We start from the raw sequence: 14,362 nt of genomic DNA on the forward strand, positions 1-14,362 counted from the left end.
ATGGTGGGGGTATGCATTCTTCGCTATTTGCCTTAAAAAGAAGAGAAAAAATTAGTATCTAAATAATTTGCCCCTTTTTACAGAAAGAAAGTTATTAAACATAATTTTGTTTAGTTTATCACCAAGAAAGCACAACGTAAAAAATTTCGTGAAATATACTAATTGCATCCTTTTTTTGAATCTGAATTACTGCTCACTGAACCATTAAAAATCCGGCCTATATAAGTCAGCCTAGTTTCTTATTTTTAGATTTTTCTTGTCTTTTCTTGTTTTAATTTTTTTTTAGAATTAATGTTTTCACTAATTTCAATATTTAACGCTATTTTTTATATTTCAATTTAAATTGAAGAGTGCTGTTATTTAAAAAACCTCAATACAAAAAGAACACCCTGAGGAAAAAAACTCCACGGACAAACCACCTGAGAAAAAAAGACCTTTACCTATATCCCCTCCCCCCCACCGCACGTTCGGGTAAAAATGCGATTCAAGTTACGAAGACTCGAGAAATGTATATTTTTCTTAAACCCAATCCCCATTACTTTTCACGTGAAGAAACATTTTGTTTTCACATTACACTGGGGGTGTTAGACTTGACATTCTCTTTTCACGCGAGACTGCTTTTAATTTAACTGTAAAAAGTATCTTTTTTTTCAGCGGGAGCTTTTGCTATCCAAATTCATATGGATTTAGCAAAGCCGGATGTCCTTTAAAAGGGGTGCCAGTAAATATCAGATAATTAAATCATTGAAATAAATCTGTAAGTCAAGCCATAGCGGACTGTATTTTAAGGGAATGACAGAAAGTTAACAGTTGATTTTAGATAAGATACGGAATTTATCAAAAACAGAATTGTGGTCGTAAACAGAGGGGGAAGGAAGGAGCTGGTGTACGTAACGAAAAAAGAGCGTATTTTACGCCTTTTATCGAGTATGAACCTCATATCGTGGCGTTTGTATAGGGGTGGTGGGGGGGGGTTTTCTCGAATAGAGGAGAGGGTAACCGCGTAAAACAATTTTATTTTGAAAATAAAAAATGAAAACAGAACTTACAATGCTAATTGTGGCTGCCAAGACATCAAGTTCATCAAATTTATCAATTGTTGTTTACACAAAGTCAAAATACTTTCTGATAAATTAATCACAATGCATGCCCGTTATATATGAAATCTCAAGGGTGAATTGTTATGTAATGGGGAAAATCATATTTAAGAACGTCTCTGATTGGCTGAGAAGGGAGATGTATCCGACTCGCTGATTGGCTGAGAAGGAAACACGTGATCTAACTGTTTCCGGGAAAGTCATAACATTTGTTAAAGTCCTGTTTTTTCATTCTCAGTGAGAAAACCATTAAACAGACATGAATTGCTGTTGACATCCATAAATGTGACAAAGTCCCTGTTTTTCAAATTCTCACTGACAAAAACCATTAAACATCCATGAAAACAGTTGCCCCTTTTTACAGAAAGAAAGTTAGTATCATCATCCATATAATTTTGTTTAGTTTATCACTAAGAAAGCACAACGTAAAAAATTTCGTGAAATGTGCCAATTGCATCCTTTTTGAATCTGAGAAAGAAGAATTACGGCTCACTGAGCTATTCAAAGGCCGGCCTATATAAGTCAGCCCAGTTTCTTATTTTTAGACGTTTCTGTTCTTTTCTGGTTTTAATCTGTATTGAGCATGCCTTGTTTAACTCATTTAAAGTCTTAATGCTATTTTTTTTTATCTTTACATATACATTTACAATAGCTGGTATTTATCACACCTCCAGAAAAAAAAAACACCCCGAGTCAAATAACTCCACGGAAAATATTCCCTGAGAAAAAAAGAACTGGAAAAATATCCCCTCCCCCCCCCCCCCACAGAAAGAGCTGTGAAAAATGCTATTCAATTTATGCATAATAGAGCAATGTAACTTTTTATTAAAACAACTCCACATTACTTGTACCGTGAATAAAAATTTTGTTTTCACCATACAATGGGGGTGTTAGACTTGACATTCTCTTTTCACGCGAGACTGCTTTTAATTTAACGTGGAATAGTATCATTTTTTTCAGCGGAAGCTTTGCTATCCAAATTCATAAGGATTTATCAAAGCCGGATGTACTTTAAAGGTGTGTCAGTGATTATCAGCTAAATAAATCGTTGCGATAAATATGTAAGTCAAATTCAGAGCGGGCATTATCGTAAGGGATTGACTGAAAGTTGACAGTTGCTTTTAGATAAGATATGGAATTTATCAAAAACAGAATGATGGTCGTAAACCGAGGGGGACGGAAGGAGGTGGTTTACATAACGAAAAAAGAGCGTATTTTACGCCTTTTATCGAGTATGAACATCATATAGGGGCGTGTGTATAGGGGTGGGGGGGGGTTTACCCGAAGCGATGAGCGGGGGACCACGGAAAATAAATGGATTTTGAAAATAAAAATAATGAAAACAGAAATTAAATTGCTAAGTGTGGTTGCCAAGACTTCAACTTAATAAAATTTATCCATTGTTGTTTACACTGTTTCAAAAGACTTTCTGATAATTTAATCACAGTGCATGCCCGTTATATACGAAATCTAAATGGCGAATTGTTATGTAATGGGGAAATCATATGTAAGCAGGCCTCTGATTGGCTGAGAAGGAGGATGTATCCGACTCGCTGATTGGCTGAGAAGGAAACACGTGATCTAACTGTTTCCGGGAATGTCATAACATTTGGCAAATTCCTGTTTTTCCATTCTCAGTGATTCTCAGTGAGAAAACCATAAAACAGACATGAATTGCTGTTGACATACATAAATGTGACAAAGCCCCTGTTTTTCAAATTCTCACTGACAAAAACCATTAAACATCCATGAAAACAGACATAAATGTGAGAAAATTCATGTTTTTCAAATTCTCACTGACAAAAACCATAAAACATCCATAATTTGATGTTGACATCCGAGAAAAACATCAAATAAATCGAACAACACACATAACCATCCATGAAAACAACCATAAAAACATCAAAATTCCTGGTTTTTCAAGTGAGAAAATTCCTGTTTTTTCATTCTCACTGAGAAAACCATAAACCACGTGGTGGGTACGGGACCTCCTGACCCCTCTCTACTGGTATATTTATCTCTTGTTATCTGCTTTCTTGTAGATTTCTACGATGATCTCAAATATACGGTGGGATATTTTTCAGTGCCAACCGCAGAATTTGTCCTGTTTTTTTGTGGAAATATTGGCTTTTAGTCCGCAAAAACCTAGTTTAGAATCTAATGCAACCTTATATACTGAATTCAAAATGTAACCAGAGTTATTTTCTATCAATAAAAGATTTGTGCAGAAATTTAAATTTATTTTTGGCTTAATTAATACGATAGAAATTTTCAATAGTATTTTTTTTTTGCTAAAATTAAGAACTTAGTCATGACTTACTCTAGGCTGTGCAGTTTTTTGTGGAATTTTATAATTTTAATGGCAAAATTTTCTGTGTAATAATTCAAAACTGTAAGAGAGCAATAAGGGATAGCCTATAAAAGCTCTTGCCGCATTTTTGAATTCAGTAGAGAAAAATTCTACTAGTAGAGTAGTATTGAGCTCTAAGAAAGAAAGAAAGAAACTGTGCCTACAGGGAAAATTTTTTTTCTTAGGAAATTTTCTGTTAGAGATTTATTTCTCCATGTTATAATGATAAAAGAGAAATAACTTAAAATATATATTGCTTTCAGTAAAGCGCGGATGATACTCGCGCTATAATTGGGATGCAAGGGGGACGACTTACCAGTTCATATATCTAGCAATATCTGATCTTTTTGATTTTGAGTTGAATATCAGTTTTATTTGTGGTATATTGTAAGTTCATTATTGGTTTCGTTTTTTCTTATCTCTAACATCTGTTCCTTTTAACTTTAAGATCTGTCTTTTAATATCTGTTTTTCAACTATAATTGAAGTACATGGGGGACGACTTCCTAATTCATATATAAATAGTAATTTCTGTTCGTTTTGAGTTTGAGTTGAATATCAGTTTTATTTTTGGTATGAAAGCCCAGTAACTATATTTTTTGGGATAACATGACCTCTTGCAGCCCCTTGGGAAAGGTATGTAAGCTATGAAATTTACACCTTGTTTACGTATAGTATTCGTTATTGTTGAGAAGTACAAAGACATTTTTCGGCGGAGAGATGAATTTTCTGCTGGGGGGATTTTTCCACGGGGAGATGTTTTGGTGGGGAAGGAAATTTCTAAGGGAAATTTGACGCTGGGGGAATTTGCACGAATTCCTATACGAAATTTTTTCATTCGTCTTACTTTCTCTTTTCCAACTTAATTTTACAAGTGGATATGTTAAGGGGAATAACCTGGGGGAAATTTTTACCATGTTGGAATTGTCTAGAGTATCTTTCTGTAGGGGGCGGGGGGGGGGGGAGGTTAACGGGCGAAATCCTCCACGGGAGAGTTTTCCACTTGATAAATTCTCCAGAGTGAATTTTCTGCGGGAGCAACTTTCTATTAAAGGGTAAGGGATTTCGCATGATTAAAAAAAAAAAACAGAAATTTAAGTCTTTTTTAGATGTAAGTGCACCAAGAAAATTTTTTTACCCGCAATCCTCCGCAAGACATTTTCCGGGGGAAATTTTCAGCTAGAATAGAATTATCTGGGAGTATTTTACATGGAAAGAACTTTTCATTGAGGATTTTTCTTTTTGGGGGGGGGGTGCATTTTCCATGGAGGGGGGCCAAGTTTCCCAGCATTATTTAAAAATTATCAGTAATTGAATTTTTTAAAAAGAAGTTTTTTAACTGAAAGTAAGGAGCAACATCGAAACTTAAAACGAACAGAAATTCTTATACGAGGGGGGTTGCCATCTCCTCAGTACCTCCCTCTTTGCCCTTAAGTTTGACTTTTTGTCTCAATTCTTTAAGAACGACTCCTGAAATACAAGGGCCGTTGAATTAGAATAATAAGCTTTTTTAAAAGTTATAAGAAAATTTACCGTAGAGAGCGAGGTATTGTGGCGAGGTAACCTCTATCATATACATAATAATTTCTGTTCGCTTCAAGTATTGATGTTGCTCTTTAATTTAAGTTGGAAAACTTGTTTTTTTATTTAACTAAAAACAAAAGCTTCAATTATATACCAGTAGCCATTAATGCTCAAATTCAGAGAACAATACAGAACGCTATTAAGCAGCTAGAGTCTTCCAAATCAGTTTACTAGACTTGTAGAGGTCATAATGAGGACTCTATCTTTAAAAATTAAAAGAGTCAAAACACTCAACTCTTAATCGGAGAAATTACCGTTTTCAAATGTTATGCTTCTTGAATGTGTTTAGGTCAAAATACTTTTTCTCTTTTAGATTTGGGGGATGGTGATGAAATTCAAATTTTAATCAAAAGAAAAGCAGATTCTACAACGCTACAAGTAAATGGTGCAAACAACACAGTAAATGTACCTTTCAGATTGCTGACGAAGTACAAGAGAAATCCATGGCAAAATCCACAACTAGGTAATTTAAATTTGAATATTATGCCTCTAGCTATGACGAGCTATTCATCACAATCTCACTATTAGTGATTATTTTGATCAGGAACCACATGGGCAAGAACATGTATCAGCAACTTCATCCAGCCATTCAGAAAAATATTGCATATTCTGCAAAAATAAAAACAAGACTCAGACCGCATCATCGTTGACAAGAAAGTAGTTCCCAGAAAGTAGGTTTACGAAATAGACTGTTCCCTTTAGTTTGTTTGTTTTTTCAAGAGATAAGTCTACTAGCCATCCAAGTTCAAAAAGCTTTAAATATGTACTTGATACATAGGGGCTAAGAGCTATTTCTACTGTAAAGTTTTCAAACACGTAACCCTATGGCTATTCATAAATATTTTCCCAGAAAACTCTTGTTTTTGCGATTCACAACAAAATTTCTTCGACAAGTAACAATTTTCTGTGTCGTTGACCTGTCCCAGGCAGGTTTGTATACCGAGTGGATAGAGAAGATCGGGATTGGGACTAACTTTTTTAAACCTCACCCTCCCTAGCTATTCTCAAGATCTTGACAAGTTTATCCATTAATTACTTTTTTATACAGCTTGTTCGTTTTGATCTTGCATTTCTGCACTGTTTTAACTTGATCCACTCCCCCATTCTTGAAAAAGTGTAACCCATTTGAAATAAATTATTTCTCACATATCTGGTTTTGGTTGTGAATAAATGATTTTATGCTAGTTTCGTTTTAGCTCAAATGAACGAAAATGCAATTAACCAAACACAGATGATATATAATCTATAAGGAGGAAAAAACCCTAACCGTTCTTAATATTCATCTGTATCTCATTAATTTTTTTTCCTTTTTTTACGAAGTTTTGCTATTTTACCATATGTAACTTGGCGTCAAAACAAAGGTTTTTTTTTAACATTTTGATATTCAACTACAAATTCAACTACATTCAACTACATATTCAATTTACAAATGCCGCAGTATAGTTAATGCACCATGGCAACCAAATATAAAAATAATTCTTTAACTTTCTTTTATGTCACACTAGACAAGTTTTTGGTTTTAAAAGCTACTATTAATTGTGTATTTTGTATTTTTTTTTCTTTTGAAAACAATAAAACCAGATCGTGCAGCCTGAAAAATTCTACCAAACTTTTCTTTGAGAAATCGACATTGGTTACATAGAAAAAATTTAAAGTTTGCTTATTTGCTCTCTTCGATGTTGGGGGAAAGAAGTATTTTGACTTACTGTTACGAAATATTTGATATTATCTGTTTTTAGAGACAATAAAACCGCCTCGTCCTGTTCGGCAGCCCGAAGAATTCTATCAAGTTTTTCTTGGAGGAATTGACGGTGATTATATGGAAACAGAATTGGCTGGTTTTATAGGATGCTTAAGAGGCTTAAAGCTTGGATCACAGTCAATAGACCTTATGAGCCCTCAATCACATGATTTGGCTCAAGGTGAGTTTGAAAATGAATCAGTTAAGAAAATTTTTAGCGTTTCATTTCGTAACCCTTTTGGTAGAAATAAAGTAAAATCACATATCTACAAATCTAAGCGAAAATCTGTAATTTTTTTACACCAAACTTTCTGAGTAGTAAAAAAACTGGTTCAATATTATTTGAGCCAAGTTTTATCTTAATAAAAAGAAATTATCCTTAGTAGTCTTCACTTATATTGCGTCAGAAAATTAAAATATTTTTGATTTTGTACTGGCTCATTTTTAAGCTTTAAATAACTTTTTTTTCTGAAAATACATCCAGAAAAATGATTTGAAGCATAGTTATAAAAGTTTTATAATTTTATCCAAGGTTCTGAAGTTATAAAATATTACGCGGAATTAACGTGTATCGTGTATTTTCTTGGAAATGAAGACCGTTATACTAACAAACAATAAAGACTAGAAATGTGTGTCAGTGTTTTGAATTTTCTGTTATTCCCAGTCAAAGAATATTATTGACATCTAGACTCTTTTTTCAGTTAAGCTGCTTTTTAAGGGCATTATCCGCAAATTTGAAATTGTTATCAGCAAGAAAATGACAAAAAGTGGGGCAACAGATTTCTTTCTAAGAATCACACATATACAGTAGGATCAAACAGTTCGTGATAACGAACTGAAAGTAAGGAGTGACCCGGCTCAATAGTAACCGAACTCTAAAAAACGGAATTTTGATACCAATAGATACATCAAAACAATCGTATTTTTATGCTGATTTTAAATATATAAGTTTAATCAAGTTTAGTCGTACCCTTCGAAAGTAATGAGCCAGAGAAAATTTGCCTTATTTTTGAAAAAAGGGGAAACACCCCCTAAAAGTGAAAATCACACCGTCAGATTCAGCATATCCGATAACCTTACTGTAGAGGTTTCAAGCTCCTATCTGCAAAAATGTGGAATTCGGTATTTTTTGCCAGAAGAAAGATCACGGATGCGTGTTTATTATTTTTTTTTTCCCAGGGGTTATCGTATCGACCCAATGGTCCTAAAATGTTGCGAGAGAGCTAATTTGAACGAAAATTAAAAGTTCTGGTGCCCTTTTTAAGTGACCAAAAATTTGGGGGGAGGGGGGGGTAACTAGGCCGCCTTCCACACTCTTTTTTCCCAAAGTCACCAGATCAAAATTTTGAGAGAGCCATTTCGTTCAGCATAGTCGAATATTCTAATAACTATGTCTTTGAGGACGATTTGATCCCCCACAGTCTCTGGGGAAGGGCTGCAAGTTATGAACTTGGCCCATTGTTAACTTATAGTATTGATTATTGGGAAGTACACAAACGTTTTCAGGGGGGATTTCTTCTGGTGGACAGGGGTTCCGAGGGAGGAGATTATGTGTGAGGATCTGTCTACAGAGGAATTTTTAATGGAGGAAGAGAATTTCCATAAAGGGGGCGCTGGATTTCCCAGCATTATTTGAAAAAGCAATCAGAAATCATAGGCAGTGCAATAGCGCTGCCTAAGTAAAGAACGATATTGGCACAATGTATTTTTATTTGTTTCTTTCTTTGTTTAGACCAGGGAATTTCGTATCGAAGAAGTTGTCGTAGAAACTTCGAAAAGGGCTCATTCCATTGGAAATAGGAAGAGCTTATGTCCTTTTTAATAGCCGAAAGTGATTGGAGAGCAACTAACACCCCTTCCATGCCCACCATTTCCCTCAATACACCCAATCAAAGTTTTGAGAGACCTATTTTGTTCAACGTAGTTGAAAGATCTGGATACTATGTCTTTGAGGAGGAAACTCCCTCCAAAGCCATCAGAGCAAAAGTTGTAACCTATGCCCTTGGGGCATATAAGGTTTTTATAGAACGTTTTGTCGTAGAAACTTCAAAAAGGGATCATTCCATTGGAAATTCAAAGGGCTATTGCCCTTCAGGATCATCAGAAAAAGTTCCCATGGGCTGACACACCCCTTGGTCTTAGAACTTACTGGAGTAGATTTCAAACGATTAGAAAAAAGATAGTTGACCATTTTTTAGCAAATCAATGTTCATTAGTTTTTTTTAGCATCGGGGTCACTTTAACCAGCGGATTTCCGGATATAGGTTTCTAGGCGGTTACAAAAAGTAAAGTTGCTGAGCCCCATATCTGGGAGTCTTTTAACCAACCTAAAATTGGGGTTACTTTGGCCCACGGATATATTTCAAGCCGATCGCAAAAAAACTTCTTTGGAACATTTTTTCCCCCAGCCTTATTTTTTTTCAATTACGATCCCTTTGGCCTAGAGACTTACGTATATATGTATGATACCTATTGTAGAAAAATTGGCCATTATTTCTGCCCCATTTTAGGATGCTTTAGCCTCAAGCTGGTTATCTCTTCTAAATCAGGGTTCTCATGGTCCAAGGAGAAACGGATGTGAGTTTTAAAACTAATGAAAGATAAAGGGTTGTTTGGTCTAATTCTAGGCCCCTAAGGGTCACTCCCCTCTCAACAAACTTTGAGGTCTCCATGTCCCAATGAACAGTCTCTGAAATTTCAAGCCGTTCGGACCGCCGATTTCAATCATGCGTTCCATTTTTCTAGTATAAAACTATTTGTGAACAATTGGCAATTTCTAAAATTTAGGAAACTTTCCTCTTTGGATGCATGGGCAATATAATTCTCCTAGGTGTACTTATTTGACCTTTCAAATATTTTGAGCAAAATGGTTATCTTGAAAATTTGATCTGTGACCATGGGGGGGGGGGGGCAAAAAGGATATTATGTGGTCTTGTGTTTCCACTTTTGGTCCTTAAATAGGGCACTATAAATGTGATTTTGCGATTGGCTGAGGCACCCCCAATTTCTCATGACCAATTATTTCATAAGATGGGCAGGAACAAAAAAAAATCAATACATGGAAAATTCGATTATTTTTATAAAAATTCGAATGTTTTTGAAATTTTCTGTTACCTATACTTACATTATTTTGTTTCTAGCAACGCTAGTACGTGTTTTGATGAGCAGTCCGTGAAAACATGTGATAATTCATGGAAAAAAAAACAAGACCAATTCAATCATAAAACAACCCAAACTCAGGGATAGAGCTTGGGTCAAACTGACAGCCACTGTATGAATTTAGAGTTGTGCTCAATAAAATGAATAATTTTTTTTTATCATAGTATATAGTTTACTGAGAGCTCAAATGTACGATAACCTCAAACAGTCCGGTACCTTACATACCCCAATGCACCAATGTTATTGACGTATATACTCTAATTTTTTGTGTTTCAATGTTCAAAAGTAGTGACAAAATGAAATTCATTTGCGCGAGCAGGCTCTCAGATTATATTTTGGTTTCCCAATAAATTAGGAAACCATCAGATTTGTATATTAGTCGTGGGCGAGATTATAAGGTGTCTTCACGATCAACTACTGGAGTCAAGTCTGAAATTTATCATTGCTCCTGCTCTATAAAAAAAAATTCATGAATAAGATAAAACCTATATAAAAACGAATTCGGAGTTTCTCTTAAAATTTACCAACACAGAGATTCCCTTTGCAAAAAGACTGTTTTACATCTGAATGGCTAATTTAGTGAAATAAATTATTTAATTTGTCTGTTAGGCCATTCCTAAAATTTTGTTTCATCTTCTAGATATATCTCTTCACGGGGTTGCTCTTGGCTGCAGTATGCTTTGTGATAACCAACCTTGTCAAAATGGTGGCAGATGTAGTGAAGATTTAGCAACTAACACGTTTACTTGTGATTGTGAGTTCACATCGTATTTTGGTGATGTATGCACTGAAGGTAACCTTTATGTTATTCTTGACTAAACTTTTCAATGCAATTCCGTTGCATTGATCCGTGTACAGTAGTTATCAATTCTCTAAAAGCTCCTTTGAATTACCTTTGTTATTCAAAATATAAGTATTTGCTAGTTCATTTCTAATAACCGAAAATTTCAGTAATAAAGTGACCCCTCCCAAAAATGCAGAAGTCGCATTACGTCTCCTGAAGTTAAGTAACCGTCAACATAATATTAATTTTTGTCTGTAGTTCTAAGTCTTTTTAAACAATAAAAGAAAGAACTTTATTCTCAATAAATCAATACGAAAAAAGACCAGGCAAACAAAACGATGGAAATAGAACACAAATACATGCAAAAAACGAAAAGACGAAACCACATAAAATCAATTCAGAAAAAAGTCCAAAACTTACATGAGGAAAACACTTGCACTTGCATATTAAGTGGCCCATAATTGATCTATCCATCCCATTTTCACAATTGGAACGAATTTTGTTTGTGTCTGAAACTGGTCTACACCTTTCCAAAATATTTTTACTATGTCAGAAACCTTCTAGCAAGGCCGTATCAGAAATTTTTTATCTTGCTCATAAAAAAGTAACGAAAATGTAGCCCTATATATACAAATTTCTGATGCGTTTAGTCAATTTTTTCGTACGTGAGCCTTAAATGGTGGTTATTTTTATGAAGATTTATTTCACAATTTATTGATTTTTTCATGGTCATTTGTCTATCACTTGGCAGCTTCAAGAGAGGAAAATTTAGAATCTTTTCCTGCTGTAGAGAGATGCTGATGCAGATAAGAAAAGCGTGTCTCATGTCTGTACAATTTCTAGTAATTCTCTAGGGAGAAATTACTCATTTTTCTAGCCTACTATGTAGTATAAACAAGAAACAAAAGAGCACTGTCATAGCTCTAGCAGTCAGCTTCTTAGGGGCAGGGGCGGATCCAGGATTTTTTTTCAGGGGGGGGGGTGAAAATTGGCTGATCCGAAAGAAATGTTTAGGGGAGGTGCAGAATAGGTTGATTCGATAAACTTACGTTAGGAGCATGTTTAATTAACACAAAGTTGAGTTAATTAAGTAAATTACACTACTTAGCTACGCTAGAGGAGGGCGCCCCCTTGCCCCCCTAGATTCGTCACTGCTTAGGGTTCAAGTAACATCAGACTTGTGTAGAACATTGAATTATTTGTTTCAAATCATTTAATTCTTCTGAGAAAAAAGGACCTAATAGTTTCAATATCAAGCCTTTTACTTTTAGTCAGTATTTACAGTTTTATTTGAGTTTTTTGGAATGTTATATGCATGCAATGCTTAATAACGCCATCCAAACTTGATAAGAACTAAGGCCTAGAGTCCCTATAGTTGTATTTGGGGACCAAAAATTAGCTCAACCTCTCTTGTTGGATGTGTTAGGGGTGAGTCCTGGAATCCTTGGCATTAGGACACCTACCAGAAAAGATTGCTGGGTCTCAACTAAACAAGGTTGGATCTTTGCAGATCAGCAACTTAATTGACATTCTGGTTGGAGAAAAGTGAGTTGTGAGTCTCTAAATTTTCGTCATCAGATCACTCAATAGGAGAATTTATCATTTCTCAAATACGATTGTTCAGAAGCAAGAGTAAGCGTTCTCGTTATGGCTTTCAGGTGTCTAGGCACCATCTGACCTTTAGTTGGGTGAAGGAGAGGGGACTCTGAAATCCTTATCGTCAAAGCTTATACCAGAATTAAGTTTTATATATCAACTAAGCTCGGTTGAAAGTGAAAAGGTAGTCTCTTAGTTGTATCTTTTTGGCAGCCAAGACCAAACGCAGCCTTTTTGAGAAAGGTGGAAGAAGGGCCCTTCAATTTTCGTCAACGAAATTTTAGCATGAAATTCTATCAACTCTTTACCAAATTTGGCGAGCACTAAGAGTAATAACGAGTTCTTACTTTCAGGTGGGAGGGGGACTAATACACATTTGGAACCCTTTGGGAAATGGGAAATTTCTATCCATGAAACTACAACAAAAAAAAACTTGTAAAATGGTATCTACCAGAATTAGCGTATATACCAAAACGGATTGTAGGGTCTTGGCTGAGTACCAGAAGTAGCAGAATGTGTCCTAGTTATTTCTTTTCAAAGCCTGAGATCATCTTCACCTCTTTGGAGGAGGAGGAATATGGTCCCTAGATATTTTCGTGTGAAAACCTGTTATGACCATTTTTTTCAATAGAACTTGTTATGGTATACATTTGTCTGGTAGGAAAGAGAATTTCTTGTCATCCCATTGAATCATAAGGGCTTAATGGATCTTAATTTAACTTTATTGGGATTAGAGACTATGGTTTATTTTTGCTCATAGGGAGCCAGAGCTTGGTTCAAAAGCGCGTAGTTGCATGTGTTGTTCTGCAACTGTGACCCAAGGGTAACAGCGACTCTTTGAATGACCTGTTTTCAATCAATTCGTCTATTGAACTGAAAATTAACTTTTTTTTAGCATAACAAGAATATTCAATTTACTACAGGAATTTTTGCGCTCCTTTCCCCCTTCAATGTGTAAATGTTAGTTGCTTGAAATGTAATTTTAACAATTCAATTCAAACTTTTTATTTCCTCCAAGTACGATGAGTAAAAATTAAAAAAAAAAAATAACCGCTAATAGGTCCTCCAAATGTGGACAAACAACTTGCATAACCATTTAGGCAACGTTTTGTATTGCATTCTGAGAAATGTGACAGAAACCCTAGATGAAGCATAAAAACTGAATTTAAACTTATCACGCATATGAGGGGGTTCGCCTTTTAGTCAATACCTTGCTCTTTACGCTAAAGTTTGAATTTTGTTCCAATTCTTAAGAATGACCCCTGAATCAAAGGCCGTTTAATTAGAATAAATAGCTCTTTTGAAAATACTAAAAAAATCTTTAGCGTAAGACCCACTGACACAGCCACTAAGTTCAGCCAAGATCCACACTATATACAGTGATAGACATTGAGTGAATGAATGGAGTGATCAGACTGAGGCCCCTTCTGGATGTATTCGTTTTTAAATAGAGGTTGATTTAAATTAATATGACAAAATTGATCTGGTACGGCCTTTCAATCACGTTAAGTTTACAATATTATTTTTTTAAATTAATATTTTTTTCTTTTTTTGCTGTTCAACCAAATTGTAGTTTTTACGAAATATATTGTTTCAAATCTCTTTTTCACCAATGATCTTTGTTGGTGTTTCTTTATTTTGTAACAAACTCGTGTAGAATTGTATCTGTACATAGGCTACTTGTTATTCAAAATTATCCATAGCTGCAATTTTGCTTGTCAGTCTCTCATTTTTATAGGTCTGATCGGCTTGGTATGATTTCTTTCAATATTAAAAAGATGGGTGCTTAAAAATTGATTGGGATAGTTCATTCAGCCCTCCTTAAATTTGATGTCTTTCCTGATTTTCACTACAAGTTTTGTATTGATCGATGTATTCTTTTTTTTGTAGAGAGAGGGGCCAGTTTTGGTGGTGACTCCTACATTTATGCTAAGCACAAGGCTAAGGAATTTAATAATGTTCAAGTACAGTTTGCTTTTTCAACACCTGCTGTGAGAAATATTGCCCAAGCCCTCCTCCTTATTCAAACTGGAAATGAGTAAGTAGGCTGTT

The 14,362-nt window shown here is 35.0% G+C and overlaps 1 protein-coding gene across 6 annotated transcripts in view; it reads left to right on the plus strand.

Moving 5' to 3' along the window:
- axo (axotactin) overlaps positions 1-14,362 on the plus strand; it is a 228,528-nt gene that overhangs the window by 175,649 nt on the left and 38,517 nt on the right. For all 6 annotated transcript variants that reach the window (XM_089100414.1, XM_089100418.1, XM_089100415.1 and 3 more), the window contains exons 22-25: positions 5,344-5,493; positions 6,770-6,952; positions 10,571-10,723; positions 14,201-14,348. In XM_089100414.1, coding sequence (XP_088956540.1) covers positions 5,344-5,493; positions 6,770-6,952; positions 10,571-10,723; positions 14,201-14,348 — 634 coding nt within the window. The remainder of the gene's footprint in view (positions 1-5,343; positions 5,494-6,769; positions 6,953-10,570; positions 10,724-14,200; positions 14,349-14,362) is intronic.

Source organism: Artemia sp. Qi Xiang Cuo, chromosome 14, assembly GCF_049724085.1.
Source record: "Artemia sp. Qi Xiang Cuo chromosome 14, ASM4972408v1, whole genome shotgun sequence".
NCBI classification, from domain to species: domain Eukaryota; kingdom Metazoa; phylum Arthropoda; class Branchiopoda; order Anostraca; family Artemiidae; genus Artemia; species Artemia sp. Qi Xiang Cuo.